The sequence below is a fragment of the Sminthopsis crassicaudata genome, chromosome 3 (genome assembly GCF_048593235.1).
Source record: "Sminthopsis crassicaudata isolate SCR6 chromosome 3, ASM4859323v1, whole genome shotgun sequence".
NCBI lineage: Eukaryota > Metazoa > Chordata > Mammalia > Dasyuromorphia > Dasyuridae > Sminthopsis > Sminthopsis crassicaudata.
In genome coordinates this window covers 473,333,703-473,355,465 of record NC_133619.1, presented here as the reverse complement: position 1 = coordinate 473,355,465, position 21,763 = coordinate 473,333,703, and the positions used below count along the sequence as shown (strand labels likewise).

General features: G+C 32.1%; 1 protein-coding gene across 3 annotated transcripts in view; it reads left to right on the top strand.

Annotated features, from left to right (window-relative positions):
- Window positions 1–21,763, top strand: part of PDS5B (PDS5 cohesin associated factor B) — a 209,402-nt gene that overhangs the window by 103,413 nt on the left and 84,226 nt on the right. For all 3 annotated transcript variants that reach the window (XM_074303509.1, XM_074303508.1, XM_074303507.1), the window contains 4 exons: window positions 2,693–2,844; window positions 4,150–4,263; window positions 12,923–13,004; window positions 20,090–20,138. In XM_074303509.1, coding sequence (XP_074159610.1) covers window positions 2,693–2,844; window positions 4,150–4,263; window positions 12,923–13,004; window positions 20,090–20,138 — 397 coding nt within the window. The remainder of the gene's footprint in view (window positions 1–2,692; window positions 2,845–4,149; window positions 4,264–12,922; window positions 13,005–20,089; window positions 20,139–21,763) is intronic.

The following is a 21,763-nucleotide window of genomic DNA, read 5'->3' as shown; positions in this document are numbered from 1 at the left end:
TAAGTTCTGAACAAGATAAAAAAGAATGAATTTTAAATTCTGGTTCTTAATATAGAAGTTATCAAAATCATTTGACTTGATGGATGATGATGATAATTAGTTTTACATAATGCTGTAAAGTTTGCAAAACACTTTACAAATGTTATCTTATTTGACTCTTACAACTTGTTATTATACCCATTTTACAGATTAGGAAAATGAGGCAGCCAGAAATTGAGTGACTTGCCCAGGATCACAAGTCTGCTAAGTGTCTATGCCTGTATTTGAACTCAAATCTTTTTGATCCCTGATCCCAGCTTCAGTGTTCTTTCTACTATATCACTTAGCTGCTACCAGATTACTATAATCACATCACTTAACTTGTTAAAACAAATGTCAAATTCAATATTAAATCAGAAGACCAAAATGAAAAGATGGGATGACTGAAATATTTCAGTAATTTGGGCCAAAAGTTAAAAAAACAAACAAACAAAAAAAAAACTTTTGGTACTGAAAATTAGAAACTGGGTTAAAAAAAAAACACAACAAAGAGATTCTTATCATTTCCTATAAATATTTCATTCAGTGACTCAAATAAAGAGGCCAAAACAACATACAAATCACCCTAGCTAAGAAATATGTAACCTCCTTATTGGAGAGTAGCCAGTGTCAGAGTAAGTTTAGAATACAAGCTCAGGGGCTGCTAGGTGGCGCAGTGGATAGAGCACCAGCCTTGAATTCAGGAGGACCTGAGTTCAAATTTGGTCTCAGACACTTAACACTTCCTAGCTGTGTGACCCTGGCAAGTCACTTAACCCCAGCCTTAAAAACAAACAAACAAACAAGAAAGAAAGAATACAAGCTCATATGCAAATGGCTATTTTGAGGATATGGTGGTTCCCTGATAAATAGTCAAAAAAATAGAAAAGGCACTTTTCTAATGAAAAAAATCAAAATGATTTATGGTCATATGAAAAAAGGCTCTAAATCATTGTTGATTAGAAAAATGCAAATAAAAAAACTTTTAGATAGCATTTTATATCTGTCAGATTGGGTAAAATGTTAGAATTTGGAAGTGACAAATGTTGGAGGGAAAGTGTAAAAATTAGTGCTTTTAAAAATTTATTGTTGGTGGATCTGTGAGTTGATCTGATCTTTTGGAAAGTGATTAGGAATTATGCCCAAAGAGGTGTTATACTTTGACCTTTGACCCATCAATACCACTATTAGGTCTGTTTCCCAAAATGATTAAGAGAAAAAGGAAAAAAACAATATATTCTAAAACATTTGTAGCAGCTTTATTTGTGGTCACACAAAAATAGAAATTGTGGGAATACCTATTAATTGGGAAATGACTGAACAAATTGTGGTAAATGCTTGTCACTTGTAAGGATTGATAAGCTTGGTGATTTTAGAAAAATATGGAGAGACTTGCACAAAATAATGAAGTACAAGATGACTAGAACCAAGAGAAGATAATATACATATGCCTATACAGTTTTAAGAACAATTTTGAGCAATCACGTCATTCTGAAAAAAATACAAATTAATTGTAAAGATCCTATAAATGAAGATTCCAAAGAATTCACACACACAAATTTGTGTCTAATGGTAACCATCTCTGGGGATACAGGGTGGAAGGAGAGGGAGAGAGAAAAAAAGTTACACTATAACTTTGTTATTTGAAAGGAAGAGCAAGTTGAATCTGCATATTCAGGTGCAATCATCTGTTTTTCTCTTCAACTTTGTTATAGAAACGTTTGTTTTATTTTAAATTCAGAATAAAGTTTTAAAATGTTGTTTGCTAAGTTCACAATTTAAAAAAAATGTAATTAAAAAAAAACCAATAATATAGTGGAACGTTTTGATCACTGTCATTACATATGCTTTGGACAGGTAATGAAGATCAGCAGTGATTACGGGGAAGAGCACAACCTGTACTGTAATTGGGAAATTCCATAGCTCTTTATTAGTCTTAGGTTTCTCTGTGAAAGATATTAATTTTTTAAACACCAGCATTTTTTATTGCTTTATGAATACAAGTCATGGAAAATACTACAAATTTTAAAGATCCAAAGTCTGATTTGCCAAAAGAAAATGAAGATCTGCTTAGTGGATATAATAGATAATAACATATTACCAATAACAACTTGAGCATAAAAAGTGATATAAAATATAATCCAGAAAATTTATGATTTTATTTCAGTTCTATTTTGTGCTGAATTGTGCGGAAGATACAAAAAAAGGTTAGCTATTAGATGATAATATTTTTCTGTCAGTAGAAATATATTTAAGCTATTTCCCAAATCATGGGATACATTGGTAGAGAATTATTTATACTTTGAAATTACAGATATTTTTGAAGTATTAAGGGGTTAGTACCCCTTTGTACTTAAGCTACTTTTAATTGTTAGGAAAATAAAAAGTTAAAGATCCTGGTATATCAGTTTGCAAAGCAATTCTATTTTATTTGATTATTTGCATTTTTAATTTTTGCATCTTTAAATCATGGTAGGTATTAAACTTAAAAGCTTCTCCCATGAAAAATATTAAAAATCAGATATAAATTTATAACAAACTTTTCATATGTCGTTTTTTTTAAAGAGTATATTCATAAGTATATTTGGTTGTTTAGTAATTTCATGTGTAATATGACCTCTTCTGAACTTAATAAAAATGACATTTTAAAAATAAGACTATATTCTTTTTTAAGTGGAGAGTAAGAAAAGAAGCCATGATGGGACTTGCCCAGATTTACAAGAAATATTCGTTGCAGTCAGAGGCTGGAAAGGAAGCTGCAAAACAAATTTCATGGATCAAGGACAAATTGCTACATATATATTATCAAAACAGTATTGATGACCGGTAGGTTTGAACCATTGGAGCATTGATTCATTAATAGAAGAGCTTTTAGAATCTGAACCTAACAAATGTATGAAGGAATGGAATAAGGAATTCACCTAATTTAAACTATTTAAAAGGTATCTAATTGTAATCTGAGACTGGATGTATTCCTATTCTATATAATAGCCATGCTTCTCTACATTCATAAAATCCCATGAAGAGACTTGCAGAGAAGAATGAGAACCTTTCTGTCTATCAGATACTGTTCAGATTTAATATTTGACTTCAAAACTATAATCACACTACCTCGCTCTACACCCTGCAGTCAGAATCTTGGATTGTCTAACTATTGGCTGATATACTGTTTCAGTATTAAGGAAATAATGTGAAAAAGTATCTGTAGTAACAAAATCTCTGTGAGCTGTTTTATCTCTCTGATCTACAGTTGAAATTTGCCACTCTTAGATTAATATAGAACGAAGGTCATTGCTGATAGACCTTTGTAATATTACTGTAATTTCCATAGTATCTTCTCCATAATGATTTCTCTACAAATCATTTAAGGGCAGGGTGTGAGTTTTTCTGTTCATTTTTTAAAAATAAAAGTGTATTTCATTTTTTAGTAGAATAGTTTTTGGAAGCAAGAGGTTACTTTAGTCTCTCTTGCCAATAAGGCAATAAGGCAAGACAAGTCTGTCTTGTCTTGGGAGGTTAAATTTTTTTTTAATAAGGATTTCAGAAGAGAAAAAGAATCCTTTGATCTTTCAATGCTTAATAAGAAAACATAACAACCTATTATGAATTTGTCTTCAAAATCAAGGTTAAGTTGTGCTAATGACAAATTCAATCATTTGATTATAGTGACAAAGTAATAATACTCATAGAGATTGTTAGCCACTTTATTACTTTTAATTGAAAAGGTTGACCTTTTGAAGTGAGGACCTTTCTTAGTTATCAATCTTCTGATTATGTAGAAAAGTACCACTTACAGTTTGCAATTTATTTGTTTCCTTAGCAAGCTTTGCAGTTTTTAATATATTTCTGTAAAAAAATGTGAAGCTCATACATATATATATATATATATACATACATTTAAACTTCTGATGTCACTATATATTAATTTATTTTCTGTAGCATTTTTTTTAACCTATTGACCAAATTTTATCCATGACAGAGGTGAGTGTGAAATAACCTTCATAATTCTTTTGTGTTTATTTTTAACTTATTTAATTTATAACTTCTACCTTTTAAAAATACCATGTTCAAACTTATATGACCAGTGCTTTTTTTGTCAGTAAACATTTTTTTCTCAATATTCCCTTACAGGTTGCTTGTTGAACGCATCTTTGCTCAATACATGGTTCCTCACAATTTGGAAACTACAGAACGAATGAAATGTTTATATTACCTGTATGCTACGTTGGATTTAAATGCTGTGAAGTAGGTTTCCAATGACTTTAGTTTTCATCTTTTGCAATATAATTACATTTGGTAAAAGGAATATAAAGAACAAAAATATTCAAATTCAATTATACAAGTATTTTATAGGTTGCTAAGTAGTACCCAGAATAGTATCTCAAGCTTAAAGTCTCGAACAGCAGAATTGAAATTCAATCTCAGTCACTTAATCGCTTTGTGACCCTGGAAAAGTCGCAAAATGGGAATCTTAGTACTTACTTCCCAAGATTGTAGTGAGCGTCAAATAAAATAGATCTCGTATAGCACTTTGGAAATCCTCAAGTTCTATATAAATGCACTATTTGTTGTTTCTATTTTTGTGATTGTTATAATCTCAGTGTTAAACTATGTATCAGGACCTGTGCTAGATATTCGAAAAGTTTAAAACAGTCCTTATCCTCAAGAAATTTATGACCTACTGTAGATAGAGACAATATTATGCATGGGTAAGTGAAAATTTATTCAAGGCAATTTTGAGGTAAGAGGAGGTTGACCTGCTAATCAACAATTGAGAATCAAGAAAGACTTTTTGTAGAAGGTGGCTTTTGAGCTGAACCTTTAAATGGAGATAGAGATTCTAAGACCTGGAGATCAGAATGGAGAACATTCATTCCTGATATATAGAATAAATTGTTAGAGGTACAAAATCAATCTGGAATTATACATTGGATCCAGATGTAAAATGCTTTAAAAGTCAAATAAGAGGAATATATATTTTATTCCAGAGCCACCGGAGGTTTTTGATCAGTAGATGGATAAATTCAGACTTGTGCTTTAAAAATATCAATACTGCAATTATATGGAGAATGGATTATAGGAGAAAGACTCAAGGGGTTCAAGTTTAGAGCACTGTTGTCTAGATGGTTGACTAAGAGGACTGGTTACCAGTGCTTAACACAGTAAATGGTGCTTAGTAGTTGAGTATCGAATGCTTGTTGATTCTATTAGAACTAGGATGTCAATTAAAAAAAAAAAAAAAAAAAAGTGAATATGAGAGTTGAGAGGTAGAGTAGATAAGACAGCAATTTTTTAGCTATTGGGGTAGGTAGGAGGTAGAAGAAAAGGAAATTGTTGAAGATAACTGTAAAATTGCAAATCTGCATAATTAAAAAAGATGGTGATACCCTTCACAGAAATCAAGATGTTATTAGGAGGGATGGATTTAGTGGGGGGACGGGGGTGGAAGGGGGAATAAGTTCAGTTTTGGACTTGATGAGTTTGAGGTGCTTATGGCAATATTGGTGAATATTTGCTGATGTTGAACTAGAGCTAAGAAGAAAGAGTATATTTGTGTGTGTGTGTGTATATATATATATATATATATATATATATATATATATATATATATATGTATGTATATATATATGTATATATGTAGGTAGAAAAGTTGCTTGGTAATAACAGTTAAGCTTATGGGAAATAATCAAATCACTCTGAGAAAGAAGGGCCCTAAGGATTCACTAATGCATTGGTGGTCTGATAATAAACTGGGATCTTGAAAGTGTATTATTTGTCTTTTTGTGTATTTTTAAGGCTTAGCACAGTGTCTACCACATTATAGTTGTTTATTGAATGATTGTTGGCTGATTTGAAGAAAATTCCAGAAAAATTAGTATTGGATATAATATTACAGGAATCATTGGTAACTTTGTAGAGTGGTGGAAAACCATATCATTATGAATTTTGAAATTGATAGGTGAGGAAGTAGAGGCAATAAGTATAGATATATGTTTGAATGTATAATTCTTCTAGATTGTGAAAGGAATAGAATAATAGCTTATGGCGTAGAAGGGTCTAGTAAAGTATATTTTTATTTTTTGGAAGGGGGAAAGCTGAGTATATTTTTAAAAATAATATGTAGAAGAAAGATTGAAATGTAGAAAGGGAGAAAAGATTATAAAAATTATTTGACGAGATCAGGGTTACAGGTAGTCTTTCCTGAGACTACAAAGGGGAAGAAAATGGAGATTGTTTGTTATTTAAAATTTCATATGTAGAATTGGGAGAAAAGAGATCTCATACTTGAATTCCTTCAATTATTTGATAGTTTGTGGCAAGTTCCTTTGCTGATAAAGAGAGGAGACAGGCTGTATGATTGGCTTAAACAAAGATTCCATTGTCTCTCCTTTTTTGAAAAGGCAGCAATTTTGACTTTTCTTGCATCCTGTGCTTTCTTTTATGTTCTCTGGGATTGTTTTATGTCACTAACAGTGCTTCTGTTCACATTTGCCAGTTCTGTAAATTATTCATTCTGGACAGGTGACTTGACTGCATTATGGACAACCAAGTGTTTTCTTATTAGCTTCTTACCTGTTTTGTGTATCAGTTCTTCTTGTTTTCTCCAGATCAAAAGTCATTATCCTTGATGGCTAAATCTGAACAAACATAAGAAATATTCTGGTATGCCTCTTGCTATTTATCATTATTCCATTTTCAGTAGCTAATGGGTCCTTTCCTCTGTATCAGTTCATATTGCTTCTTGAAATTTGAAATAATAGTTGTTCCTGGCCCACTGTAATCAAATCAGATCCAATGGGATAATATTTGTTAAATATTTAGAACAGTATATAACAGACTTTGTATAAATGCTTTAAATTACTTTCTCTTGTCCCTCCATAAAATCTCATTGCCTTGCTGTCATAATACATTTAGGCATTTATCAGCAAATACTTTCTCCCCAGTCTCTTACTTTAACCAAAAAAAGAAAAAAAAAAAAAGACTATTAGAAAATTCCGTTCAAATAGAGCTTTTTTGATTATTATATATATATATATATATATATATTTTTTTTTTTTTTTTGGAGGCTGGGGTTAAGTGACTTGCCCAGGGTCACACAGCTAGGAAGTGTTAAGTGTCTGAGACCTGATTTGAACTCGGGTCCTCCTGAATTCAAGGCTGGTGCTCTATCCACTGCCCCACCTAGATGCTCCAGAGCTTTTTTGATTTTGAACTACTTGAGGTAAATATCCCCTAGTTGTATCAATAGATGAGAGGATAGAAATAATTTTATAACTTTTCTTGCATGATTTGAAATTTTTTCAGAAGTGTTGTATTAATTCACAACTTTACTGACAGTATCTTGTGCCTTCCCACAAATTCTCTTAACATTTTTATTAGTTATATCATATTCAGAAAAAAATGAATTTTTAAACCTTCTACCAGTCCATACGTGAAGTGCTTCTTAAAAGATAGCATGAGAATTGTTTAAATTTTCCTTTTTTTTCTTATTAGGAATTTGGAATGTATTTAAATTCATTTTTGGAAGATTACTTTTTATATCCTTTCATGATGTGTATATGACTGTAAATTTTTTTCTCCCAAAGCTAAACAATTTACTTTTTATCCTGTATAATTTTTGTAATGTTCTTCTCTAAAGATGTAATTTTCTCTGGGAGCAGGTTTCTTGAGGGGCTTCTGGAGGCAGCCTTCCTTTCAATACAGTGTAATAATCACCCCAAATGCAGCCAGGAGCTAAAAGTTCAAATCCTTTATTGTCTCCTTCAAAATAGCCCAGTTAGCTTTCTTAGAGGCCTATCTCTCTCCTTGGTTCCAAGAGCTCTTGCTGCTAGTCCTTTATCTCTTCCAGCTTCTGCCTCTAGCTCCCTCTGAATCCAAAGCCTCCAGCCAGCACAAAGGTGAAAAATGGAATGAATCTGACTCCACTTCTGAGTGTGGGCTTGTGGGTCTGGCCCTGAGAGCTTCTTGCTTATATGCTGTTCACTGAGTATATTCCAATCATTACATCACTAGGAAACCATTATTTGTTGTAGGATTAAATCTATGCTAAATTAGGTTTAACCATTGTCTCCTCAATTCCACTTAGTGCCTTGTTTCAAGTTCTGGCCCATAACATCTTGTAAGATCAGATCAATCATATTGAAACATGCTAAATTAAATAATTATTGTCTCTATCAATTCCACTGTCTTAATATCTTGTAAGAATCATAACAAATTTTCATTTATGATTTCTTGAAATATAGCTCTGAAAAAGCAGAATTTTAAAAATCTCATTGTGACATAAAAGAAGCTATTTGTCTATCCTTTTAAACTCTGATCACTCTGGCTTTCATTGAATAGCCCCCAGCAGAAGTCTTTTTGCTCTCTATTTAGGTTTCCATGGCTTAGAATGAGTGTGTAAATTGCAGTTGTTGGGTTGGCAAATTAAGCTATCTTTTACCTCAATTTATATTTAGCCCTTAGTTTTTGTATGGGCATTGCCTGAAACAAAATAAGACTTAGGAAGGATCTTAATTTAGAAAGGTCAAAGCACCCACCTCAGTTTGGGCCATTGCCAGATATCTTGACTTTTTTTTCTTGTCATTGAATTTGGATGTCTTTGGAGCAGACTACTTTGCATAGTTCTGCCTCAATTAAATCCAATTCATGTGAAAGTCAAGGCATCACCCTCATGATGTCATTGATCCTCTTCAAAAATGAAGGACAAACAATAGCTGTAACAATAGCTGGAATAGCAGTGATGCAATGGGTAGATCACTTATCTGTTGGAAATTATGTTAGTCTTATGTATTCATAAGTCCCTTAATTTTGTATATCCATCTTTTATCCATATTTTTAATGCAAAGCTTCCCTCTTACCCATTAATTTTTAAAAATCTACTTCCATTGATTTTGTTTTGGCAAAGTTTATTAATTTTTTAAAATAAAAGTTGCCTATTTTTTCTTTTTGTATTTATCTTGGAATCTTAATAGCACTTCCTGTAAGGATTGGAGTATGGTTTAAAATATATATATATATATATATATATATTTGAAACAAAGTTGATGAAAATTTTTCCTTTGTGTGTTAGTGTTAAATTTCCAATTGTAATGCCAGAGAAACTGAGGCAAGATAGAGATTAGATCGTATTTAATAATTATTTAAAGAGAGAGATTTACTGGTACCAAATGGATCCATTTCTTTCTGTTCATCTTCTCCCAAGCCTATTGAGAAGGCAAGATCCATAACAAATATTCATTGTCATGCAAAATGAATGCTTCATTAGCCATATTTTAAAAAGAAAAAAAAATTGCTTCCATCTGTACTTCAAATCCATTATCTATCTCTCTATCCAGCAGTAGAGTGCATGTTTTATCTTAAGTTCTTTGCATTTGTGATTTGATAGTGTTTGTGAGAGTTAAGTCTTTCAAAGTTCATTATCTTTACAACTATTGTTTTTTTATAAATTGTGCTGTTGGTTTTATTCACTTCGTTTTGCATCAGTTCTTACAAGTCTTCCTAGGTTTTTAGGAAATCATCTTCATGATTTTTTTTATAACACAATAGTATTCCATATTGATTATCTACCATAACTTCTTTAGCTATTCCTCAAAAAATGGGCTTCCCCTCAGTTTCCAATTCTTTGCCATCATCTACTTTAAATATTTTTGTATATATATATATATGTGTGTGTCCTTTTGCTCTTTCTTTAATCTCTTTTTAGTTATAGACATAGTAGCAATATTGCTCAAAGGGTAAATATAGTTTAATAGCTTTTGAGGCAGAGTTCCAAGTTGCTTACCAGAATATTTAGACTGCTTACAGATTTACCCACAGTTCTTTAATGTACGTTTTTCTCATTGCTTTGCCAGCAAGTGATTTTTTGGGTTTTTTTTTGTTAAACTTAGTCAATCTGAGGGATATGAAGTGGTTCTTCAGAGTTGCTTTGTTTCTCTAATTATTATTTAGATTTTTTTTCATATATTGATAGCTTTTATTTTTTTCCTCTGAAAAGGGCATGTTCATATTTTTTGACTATTGGGGAATTTTTTTATAAATTTGAATCAGTCTTCTCTATATCTTAAAACAGGGATCTGAGAAGTTTGCTGTATAAATTTTAATCATTTCCCTGTTTCTAATTTTAGCTGAATTCGGGTTTTTTGGCAAAAAAAAGTTTTTATTTAATACATTTTGCTTTGTGATCTCTTTATCCCCAGTTTGGTCATGCATTTTTCATGTACACTCATATGAATGACAGATAATTTCTTTATCTAATTTATTTATTATGTTACTATTTCTAAGGCATGTAACAAGCTTATTTGTAAGCTTATTTTCTTATGTGTTGTAAGAGGTTGTGAGAGGTTGGTATGTACTTAGTTTCTACTAGATTATATATTCTAGTTTTCTAACTAGAGTTTTCCAGTTAATACTCCATCATCATATGGTACAAAGGCTGAACACAATATTTAATGTATGTTTTCAATAGATTAGTTGTTCACTTATGTTATTTCTACTTCCATGATTTTAATGGTCTCTATCAGAGGTCTCAAACTCAAAGCCTAGATGGCAATATATAGCCTCCAAAACTCCCCATTGTGGCCTGAACCAGATCAAAATGTAATTGGGAACTGTTTATCAAATTAAATAAAAATATGGTAAAACAAAGATATTGATTTGTGGTTTTCTAAGTCATCATTTGAGTTTGACACCACAGGTTTAATTTTCTTTTTATACTTACATCAGATATCTCCTGTGTTCTCCACCCAAGAAGAGTAGGAGTAAAACTGAAGAAGGGACCCCGAAACTCAAAACTCCTTGAAGGAGAAAATCTTCAACTCTGTCTCAGTGAAGGACCCCACTTGAGGGAAACAAGATAAACAGTTTCATTCTGTTATCTAGGTGGAGTTGATTCAGTCCTGAGCAAAAGAATTCCAACCTATTCAATTAAAGATCTATTCAATTTTATTCAAATTCCAGCTCAGCTTGTAGATGAGCCAACTTGGGACTCTACCCACTAGCCCCCTGACCTGCTTGGGCTGTCCCAGCCCCCATCAAGACACCCTATATAACAGCTTCCTTCAAAGAAGGTCTTTTGCATATAGACCTTGGTAGCTCTCTTCACTGCCAGGACCTTTTGTCCACTGAGAATTGCATTCTCATTGCAAAACTCCATTTTCCTCGGATCTGTCACTATAAAAGCCAGTCTCTTGGTAAACTAATTTCTATCTAACAATAAACTTTCATTTTGCAACTAACAATTTGGGAATGAGTGAATTCTTTCACTCCTAAAACCTGCGGCCAATTTAAAGGGGATTCTTAACAACTCTCTTTTAGCCACTAATGTAGACCATTCACCAAACCAGTCTGATGATTTCACATCTTGTCTCTTATGCTTACTACCTGTATGATCTTGGACAAGTGGCTAACCTCTCTGATCCTCATTATCCTCATTTATGAAATGAGGAAGTTGATCAAGATTTATAGATGTAGAGTGAGTGCATATGTATAGCTGAGACTGCTAGGTGGTGAGGTTGATAAAGCACCTGCTCTGGAATCTGGTACGCTTATCTAATTGAGTTCATATCTGCATTTAATTACTGTATGACTGGGCAAATCAGTTCCTTATATGTAAAATAAGCTGGAGAAGGAAACACAAACTACTTTTGCCAAGTACCTTTCCCAAGTGGAATCTGAAAATGTCAAACAATACTGAAATGGCTAAACAACAGCATATATATAATTTCAGTGATTTTAGATATTAGTTAGGTGTAGATATAAAAATATGACCAATGACAAATTATAAAACAACAGGAATTTTTTACATTTTAAAGGATTTGCTTTTTAAATGAATAATAGATTCCTTTAAATTATAAGGTACTCTTAATACATTTAAAAATCCAAGAACATTGGTAAACTTTAAATGTAACATACTATTTTTGAGGTTGGGCAGGCACTCCAAAAGGTTGGGATCACAGTCTGGTGTTGCTAGGTATCTCAAAATATACCTAGGCTTAGGCTTAAATCCACTTCCAAGTCCAGGGGCAAAGTTTATTGTAATTATAACACCAGTTGAAGTGGTCTGATTTCTAAGAGAATTTAGCAGAGAAATTGAAGCAAAGAGACACATTTATCTAGATTTTCATGTTATAGGTATGCTAATTTTATGGTCTGGAGGTAGAACCAAGGAATGATCTGCAGAATTTGGTTATCACTGCCCTATAAACAGTAATGTTTGTAGGACTATTCTAAGGCCAGAGGACTTGAAATCATTGACTGATTGTTAGAACAGTAGTCTCAGGATCAGTAAAGTCTAAGCCTAAGTTAAGTCTAAGTCACCTAAAGTCTAAGGAAAAAAATATTATATTCCTCGGCCAGAAGACTTTTATAATCATTGACATAACAATAGCATTCTTAGATCAGATGGCCTCAGGATCATAGATTCCAAAGCCAGAAGATTTAGAATCACTGACTTATTGTTAGAACAGAAGCTCCCTAAGGTTAGGGGACCTTGAAATTATTGCTGTCTCCCCTAGAAGTTATATTATGTCACTATCGACTGAAAATCAACTGTCCACAAAGATGAAGTACCTCTGTATTTATCAAGCTTAGGAAAAATACTTCATTCTATAAATGAAAACATTTTGATTCTGATTTCTTTTAGCCACTGTTAAGATACTGTTTTAAGTAGTTGCTCATAATGCAGTTGCTGTTCTTTTTAGGACAGTTTAGAAGTGATTAGGTAGATATTGGCCATAGTTTAAAGAAAATTCTTCTTAAGTGGTGATGATAAAATATATATATATTTAAGTTATGAGTTTTTAGTAATTATGAATGCTACATAATATTTAAAGCATTTTAATATTGTTGGAATGTTATTAAGGTAGTTTTCTTTTGGGATTATATTTATCTATTGATATTTTTTCAGAGCCTTGAATGAAATGTGGAAATGTCAGAACCTTCTCCGGCATCAAGTAAAGGATTTGCTAGATTTAATTAAACAGCCCAAAGTAAGTATTATTTTTTTTGATTGCTTAAATTATTTTTGATGTTGGATTAGTGCATTATTTTCTCAGTTTGTACATAGCATTGGAGATAGAGAGCTCAGAGTTGTAGTCAGAAAGTTATGCATGCTTGTGTTGACCCTGAACAGATCACTTAATCTCTCATTATTATAGGCAGATTTCTAAACCTATAGAAGTTACAGACGAGATGGTAGCTTTTCATTAGCATTAGTAGAGGGAATTTTTTTCCCTCTACATTGGTGTAGACTTTATCCACCAACTTGCTCCCTCATACACACACACACACACACACACACACACACACACACAGACAGTACATAAACACAGAGAAAATTTTGTTTACTATTTCTTGCTTCTCTAGATGCATAGTGTAGCACTAGATGTTGCTTATGACATCTTTACATGTGTATTAGTCATAAGTTATTTAAAAAGCAAATAGAAGAGGAACTAAATATGTTTTAGTTGATATGGGAAACTTCCAGGTGGGGAACTTCCTCTACTGATGAAGGTCAGCATCCCTCCTGCAATTTACAATCTCAGAGCATTGCTTAGGAAACTGATAAGGTAATAAATGACTTGGGCAGAATTATTTAGTGTCATTCTTAGCACTGAACTCAGATCTTTTTGGCTTTAAGGCTAACTCCCAATTGATTCTACCAGGCTGCTTCTCAGCTGATTAGGAAAAGATGATATTTAATCATAAAAGATAAGTATCTTGTGTTTGAAAATTCTTAGACTTTGCCCTTTTAGACCTAGGAAACTTTTATTATATCTTAAAACTTTTGGAGATCAGTGTAACAGAATGGAAAGAGTACTGGACCTAACATCATGAAGACTTGGTTTCATGTCCTTAGTTTCTAGGTTTTTGACTATGAGCAAATCACTTAACCTCTCTGAGTCTCCATTTCATCATTTGTAAAAGAAAGATACAAAGTAGTTTGCGGCTCAGATGACAAAAATATATAAAATTCAACATCCTATAAGTTTATTTTATCTTTCAGTTTAAAAACATAGGGGCAGCTAGGTGGCGCAGTGGATAGAGCACCAGCCTTGAATTCAGGAGGACCCCAGTTCAAATCTGGTCTCAGACACTTAACACTTCCTAGTTGTGTGACCCTGGGCAAGTCACTTAACCCCAGCCTCAAAAAAAAAAAAAAATTTAAAAATATAATTTAAACAATTTGAAAAATATTCATTGCTCATGGATAGACTAAACCATGATAACAAAAGTGACAAATCTATTTAAATCTTCTTATTCAGTGTCAATCAAATTACCAAAAATTATTTTGTAGTGCTGGAAAAAATAATAAAGTTTATTTAGAAGGAAAAAAACCAAGGATATCAATAAAATAAATGAAAAAAAAAGTGAAGATAGGTGGCCTAGTTGTAATAGATCTCAGACTGTCTTTTTTAAGTGGTACTCATCAAAACAATTTGGTACTAAGAAATAGAAAGGAGGAACAGTGGACTAAATTAAGTACTCAGTATATTGTAATAAATTACTATAGTTATTTTTAGTGTTTGGTAGACCTAAAATTCTATGCAATTAGGACAAAAAGTCATTATTTTACAAAAACTATTGGGAAACTGGAAAACAGTATGGCAGAAAAAAATATGCACAGAAAAAATGTGTTTGTGAACTTTATATTTTATAGAACATAAAATGAGTCAAAATCTAGGAGAAATTAGATTATCAACTTAAAAAAAAGATCATAGGATAAAAGATTTAAAAAAACAGAAAAGAATACGTGAGGAGGGGAAGCATTCTAAGTAAAGAGGAAAGCCAGAGAAAATACAATTTTTATTCATTTCTTACACAACTATTGTAGTCTCCATTGTACTTCATTGTTTTTAAAGAAACAGAAGCTTATTTTATTGATCTCATTGTTCAGGAACCTTTATCACAATGTAGAACAATCAGTAATAAATCACCAGCTGTGAAGCACCTGTGAAGATTGTTGCTATTTTCCTAGGCATTAATTTAGCTGTTTCACACAAATCATTGTCCAGTTTTTAAAAAAAGACTTTAGGCTTCAAACATTTAGTAGATGTTTGGCAAGTCATTTAGCTTTGCCTACTCCGTTTTCCTCAGCTGTAAAATGGGAATGATAATAATATTAGTTACCTCCCATGGTTGTTGTAAGAGTCAAATGAAATAATGATAAAGTAAGATAATTTGCACATCTTTAGTGCTATTATAAATGCTTACTTTTTTCCTTATTCTGAACTTAAAGACCTAAAACATGAGCATTTCCGTTTGTAAAGTGGAAGGAAAAAAAAAAAAGAATTGTATGTAAATTAAAAAGAAATCATCACTTTAAAAAAGGCATATTAGTATCATCTTGCCTTAAGTAAAAGAATGGCTTTGTGGTATGGTTTGAGGAAGAAGGGAATGAAGAAGTATAAAATGAAATTATTAACAGCTAGTCCTTATGGCTCTGCTTCCTGTCTTTTGAGCATCTGCTATCATTTCTTGTGAAAAGACAATTGCATTAATTGTAGAAACAGTGGGCTGATAGAGAGTGAATTGAATAGAACCAGAAGAATTTATACAATGACAACAATATCCTAAAGACAAAGGACTTTAAAAGATTTAGGAACTTTGATTGGTATAATGAACAATCATGAATATAGAAAGTTTTTTAGTCAGTGAAACATGTTTTCATCAACATGTTTCCTTTCCTTTGCTCTTAGTAAAGTATCTCTATAAATAGTCTTCTTGTTTTCATTTTTTTTTGCCATTTTGGATATGTGATGGAACAAATTATATCACTCAAGCTACATACTTCACTCTGTTTTGCATCAATTCTTAAAGATCTTTCCATCATTCTATGTTATGCATTCATCACATTAATTCTTATAATACAGTAGTATTCCACTATATCAGTGAGCCACAGTTGATTTGGCTATTCTTCAGTCAGTAGGCATTTACTTATGCTGCTATGAATATATATTTTTAAATTTTTAAAATTAATTTTTTAATTATAACATTTTTTGACAGTACACATACATAGGTAATTTTTTACAACATTATCCCTTGTACTCCCTTCTGTTCCGAATTTTCCCCTCCTTCCCTCCACCTCCTCCCCTAGATGGCAGGCTTTCCCATACATATTAAATATGTTATAGTATAACCTAGATACAATATATATGAGCAGAACCGAATTTGTTGTTGTTGTTGTTGTTGCTGCTGCAAAGGAAGAATTGGATTCGGAATGTAAAAATAGCCTGGGGAGAAAAACAAAAAATGCTAACAGTTTACACTCATTTCCCAGTGTTCCTTCTCTGGGCATAGCTGATTCTGTCCATCATTGATCAATTTGAATTGGATTAGATCTTCTCTATGTTGAAGATATCCACTTCCATCAGAATACATCCTCATATACTATTGTTGTTGAAGTGTATAATGATCTCCTAGTTCTGCTCATTTCACTCAGCATCAATTCATGTTAAGTCTCTCCAAGTCCCTCTCTATTCATTTTGCTGGTCACTTCTTACAGAACAATAATATTCCATAACATTCATATACCATAATTTTACCCAACCATTCTCCAATTGATGGGCATCCATTCATTTTCCAGTTTCTAGCTAGCTGCTATGAATATTTTGATATAAATGAGGACTTTTTTCTTGGCAGTGGCTTCTTGGTGATATAAGAAGAATGTGGACACTTTATTCACTTTATTTGCATAATCTCAAATAGTTTTCTAAGTTTCAGAGGTCTATCAACAATCTGTTGGTGTGCCTATCTTCCATTTCCTTCACCATTCACTATTGCTATTATTTTGGTCATCTTTGCCAATTTTCTGTGATGTGAACGCTCAAGGTTGTTTTCATTTGTACTTATTATTGGTAACTTAGAGCCTTCTGTCATGTGGCTGTTAATATTTTGCATTTTGAAGAATATTGATTGTCTAGGACAGTTCAGTTCTTTAGGTAATTGTTAGAATTTCATCTGTATGTGTCTGTCTGAATATATATGTGTATATATGATTGCTGTTGTTCACTTAAGGGACAATGTGGACAAAAGTTGCAAAGTCTGAGTGGGTTAGGTTTCAGAGAAAATCTGAGAGTAATTCTTCCATTAAGTAGAATCCCAAATCCATATCTTTTTTTTTTTTTTTTTTTTTTTTTTTTTTGGTTGTACATGTGATCAGGAAAAATTTTACTTCTTTTCCCTTCCCTAAAGTCCTGTCTCTCAGCTTCACTCTCCATTCCCCACCCCAGTTGAGAAAGTAAGAATCAAAAACCCCTGATACAAATAAATATAGTCAACCAAAATGTATTTCTACATTGGTTGTGTAAGAAAAATATTTGTCTCCTTTTGTCTAAATATTTGTCTTTTACCTTTCAGTAGGGAGGTAGCATTTTCATGGACTAATGAGCCCATTATAATCATGGCTTTTGTTTATGCTGGTTAGAATTCTGAAGTTTTTCAAAGTTCTTTGTCTTTAAAATATTGTTGTCATTATATAAATTTTTTCCCCTGGTTTTGTTCACTTTACCTAGTTCTACAAATCTTCCCAATTTTATCTGAAACCATCTCCTTTATTTATTTATTTATTTTTTGCTGCACAGTAATATTACACTATTCAAATTCCCATTCTTTGCCACCTCAAAAAAAAATGTACATCTTTTTGTACATTCTTAAGATTTTTTTCCCCCAAGATTAATTCCTACTTTAATCTACCATTTCTCCTAAGCATTTTCTTATTCCTCCCCTTTCCCTTTCTTTTGGGTGAAAAGTTTTTCTATACTCACCTGTATATGTATTATTCTTTCCTTTGATCAGTTCAAATGAAAAATTTAAAGTATTATCCACTTCTTCCCTGCCCCCATTTTCCTAATTTGAGTGTTCAGAGGAGACATATTTCCCCAGTTAAGAATGTAAGCAGTTTATTCTTATTTGGTCCCTTGAGATTATTTACTCGTGTTTGTCTCCCCTTCCCCTCTTCTCTACTTCTCCTTCCTCCCTCCTTCCCCAGTTGCTGTATTTGACCTTCAGAGTTTCTATGAAGCTTTCATCTTTTCATCAAGAAAGCTTGCAAACCCTCTATTTCAGTAAATATCTTATTTTTTTCCCTAGTAGGATTATATCCTGTTTTGTTTAAGTTACTCTTGGATATAAGCCTATATACTTTGCCTTCTTGGAATGTTATATCCCAAGCTCTGCTTTTTTATGGTATTGGCAGCTAAGCCATATGTGATGTTAGCCATAACTTCTTTTTGGCTGCTTGAATTATTTTTTTAAACTGGAAGCTAGGATTTTGGCTGTAATATTCTCAAGGGTTTTCATTTTTTTTGTTTCTTTCAGTAAGTTACTGAAGGATTCTTTCATCTTCCATTTTGTCCTTTGACTCTAAGAAATATAGACAGTTTTAAAAATTTCTTGAAATTTTTATTGAGGCTCTTATTTTTTGTCATGGTTTGCAAGTAGGACCAATGATTTTTTTTGTCCCCCCACTTTGGTCATTTTTCTAGTCAGAATTTTTTTTTTTTTGGAGGAGGTGCTTTGAGTTCCTTTACATTTTCATCTATTTTTTCCTCCATTCTTGACTTTGTTTTAATATTTCTTATTTTCTCACATGGAGTTATTGGCTTCTATTTGGCCTGTTCTGATTTTCAGTATCACCATGATAGCTTTTTTATGATGAGATTCTTTTTTGTTTTTTTCATTCTTCAAAACTACTTCCTGTCTTTTAACTTTGTGTTAAATCATTTTTGGAGGGAATAGCTGGACTGTTGCTTTCTTGGGCTATTAAATTTTGTATTATTCCATGAAGTCAGGGACACTTCAGTCTGGATATCTCCAAGCTTTTAGTACTACCTGAGTAGTCTATATCAGTTTGTTTTTTGTTGTTGTTGTTGTTTTTTCCTGAGGCAATTGGGGCTAAGTGACTTGCTCAGGGTCACACAGCTAGGAAGTGTTAAGTGTCTGAAATTAGCTTTGAACTCGGGTCCTTCTGACTTTAAAGCTGATGCTGTGTTCACTACACCAACTAACTGCCCCTCTCTACTAGTTTTTAACATCTGGTCTGCAGACCCTCAGAACTGAGCTTTGTAAGTTCCTAACCCAAACTTGGGGTCTGAACAACGGTAGACTGTTACTGGATTCAGTCTACAACCAGCTTATATACTCTGTTGGTTTAGAGTGACTTGCTTTTCTTTAATTTGAGATTCCTGCCTTTGTTATTCTTATCACTTTCTAATGCTCAGGTATTTTGGCTTCTCTCCCATTTGAGTATTTTTTTCAAAAAGAATCCAACTTTCCTTTGTATTACCAATGTAGTTAAATGAGATAGAATTTTTTTCTCTATATGCACTTAGAAAACTAACTTTTAAACTTGGGGTTTTGTATTGCCACAACATAAAGAGATGAAAACATATCTATGAATTACATAGAAAGTATTTATTAACCACAAATAATAATTTGGAAAAGCATAATGAAAATTGTGAAATCTGATGGTCCTGCTTGTAGTAGAGGGGAAACTTGATTTATAGTGTATTTAGGATTGTCTCCTTTAGAGAAATCTGGTACAAATATATCTAATTAGCAAGCATTTTTTCAGAATAGAAACTATTAAGGTAAGATGTTTTTGGAATTTAAGTTATTTTCTTTTGGAATTTCATTTCAAAAGATAGAATTGATGTGTTATCAATGCATATCAATATAAAACATTTAGTTTGCCTTTTATCAGTGGCATCAATTCTTTGGAATGGAGAACACAGTAAATCATGGTTTTAAAAGTTTATTTTTAGTGAAAAATTAACTTTTGAATGAATTTTTAGTTTATAATAAAAATTATAAAAGCATCATCGTGTAGTAGAGTACAAAATCAACTTGTGATCAAGATAATGTGGATTTAAATATCATCTTTAACTCTGATCCCTCTCTGAGCCAGTGAACTAATTCCCTGGGACTTATTATTAAATCAAATTAGTATCTGTGTGAGGCAGTGAGTTCCTCATACTCATGAAATTTTTTTTTAAAAATCCTTTACATGTTTATATGTAATGAAGATTATTTGTAATGACATATGATTTTTCTTTTTTTTGTTTGTGATTTACAGACAGATGCCAGTGGTAAAGCCATATTTTCAAAAGTGATGATAATTACAAGTAAGTCATTTAAAGTTTTTCCATATAATTCTCAAGATTGAATTTCAATATCCCTTTTACATGGGAATTTTACGTATTTTGTATAGTTGCTTTTAAATGATAATACAAAAAAAGTAAATACATTGTCATCCTTACTAGCTTTCTTGCTGATTTTTGTGATTTGCCATTTTTTGATGTTCTCTTTCTGTATGTGATACTTAGTATATTTCAGGAGAGAAGGAATGAAGATAGTTGTATGTTCAAATCCCCTCAAATATTTTGGTTTTTCAGATCTTCTATGTACACAACTACTATTTCTACCAACTTCACTCTACCCCAGCCACACATCAGAATGATTATATCATTGATGAAAACATTACCCCAGATTTTTTCAGCTCCTTTATTTAGAATATTGAAATTTCCCTTCGTGATTATAACTTCATATTTTTACATCTGTTCCTCTCTCTCATTCTTCTTAAACCTTTTAATATTCACCAAAACTTGATCTTCCTCTGTACTTCTAATCTATAACTCCTATTTTGGTCTACTTTTCTTCATTTAACCATATACTATCAACTATACTTGAATCCTTTAGCCTCTTGTCCCTATCATTACTCATGCCTTGCTTGAACCCTTAACCCTGCCATTCCTCCTATCAAAAATGAAACAGTCATGCCAACTGAGTTCACTGTAAAATTTGTATTTTGCAATCTAAGTGAACTTTTACTAATACATAGTAATTCTTCACTGTTTAATTTTATATCACATTTTTGACATGGGCTTTTCAAAACTTAGCTTCTTTTCTCAGATTGCATGAACTATTCTTTACATCTGCCTCTCAGCAGAAGTTCTTGCCACCTCCCTTAAGAGAGGACATCTATTTTGAATTTTTTCTTTTTCTTCGTTTGTGTGTATATATGTGTGTATGTGTATATGTATGCATATATATGTGTGTGTATATGTATGTGTGTGTGTGTGTGTGTATATATATATATATATATATATATATATATATATATATATATATTTTTTTTTTTTTTTTTTTTTTTTTTTTTTTTTAAACCCTTCCTCATTATCTTTTATTCACCACTTTTGTCCAGACCTCTTGGGAAGATTTTCTTTACCAAATTTCATTCTTCCACATATACTCCTATGATTCTACCATTGCCTCAAGTTATGATATCTTATACTTTTCACAGACAAATTACCAGAAATTTTTGTCTTTATTAACTCTGGTTCCTGAGCATTGCTTTCTGTAATATTACCAGTTATCTAACTGCTTAATCCCATATCCTTTTCTAAATCTTGACATCTCAGCATCTTTTGCCATGTTCTATCACTTCTCCTCCTGAATATTCTTTCCTTCCTAACATTTCTCTCTCTTAGTTTTTCTATTTCTCGCATTGTTCTTTATCAGTTTCTTTTGGTTTGGACCATCACCATTTTTCTTCAGTTCATTAAGTGTAAATATATCCCCCATGGTTCTGTCTTTGCCCCTTGTCTTTCTCCAAAGCATAAGATTCTTGAGGACATGGATTGTCACACATTTGTATTTTTATCTTCAGTACCTGGCCAGTTCCTAATGACAGATGCCTTGTAAAATTCTTGTTGGATGACTGCTTGATAATTTTATGAGTTCCCATTAT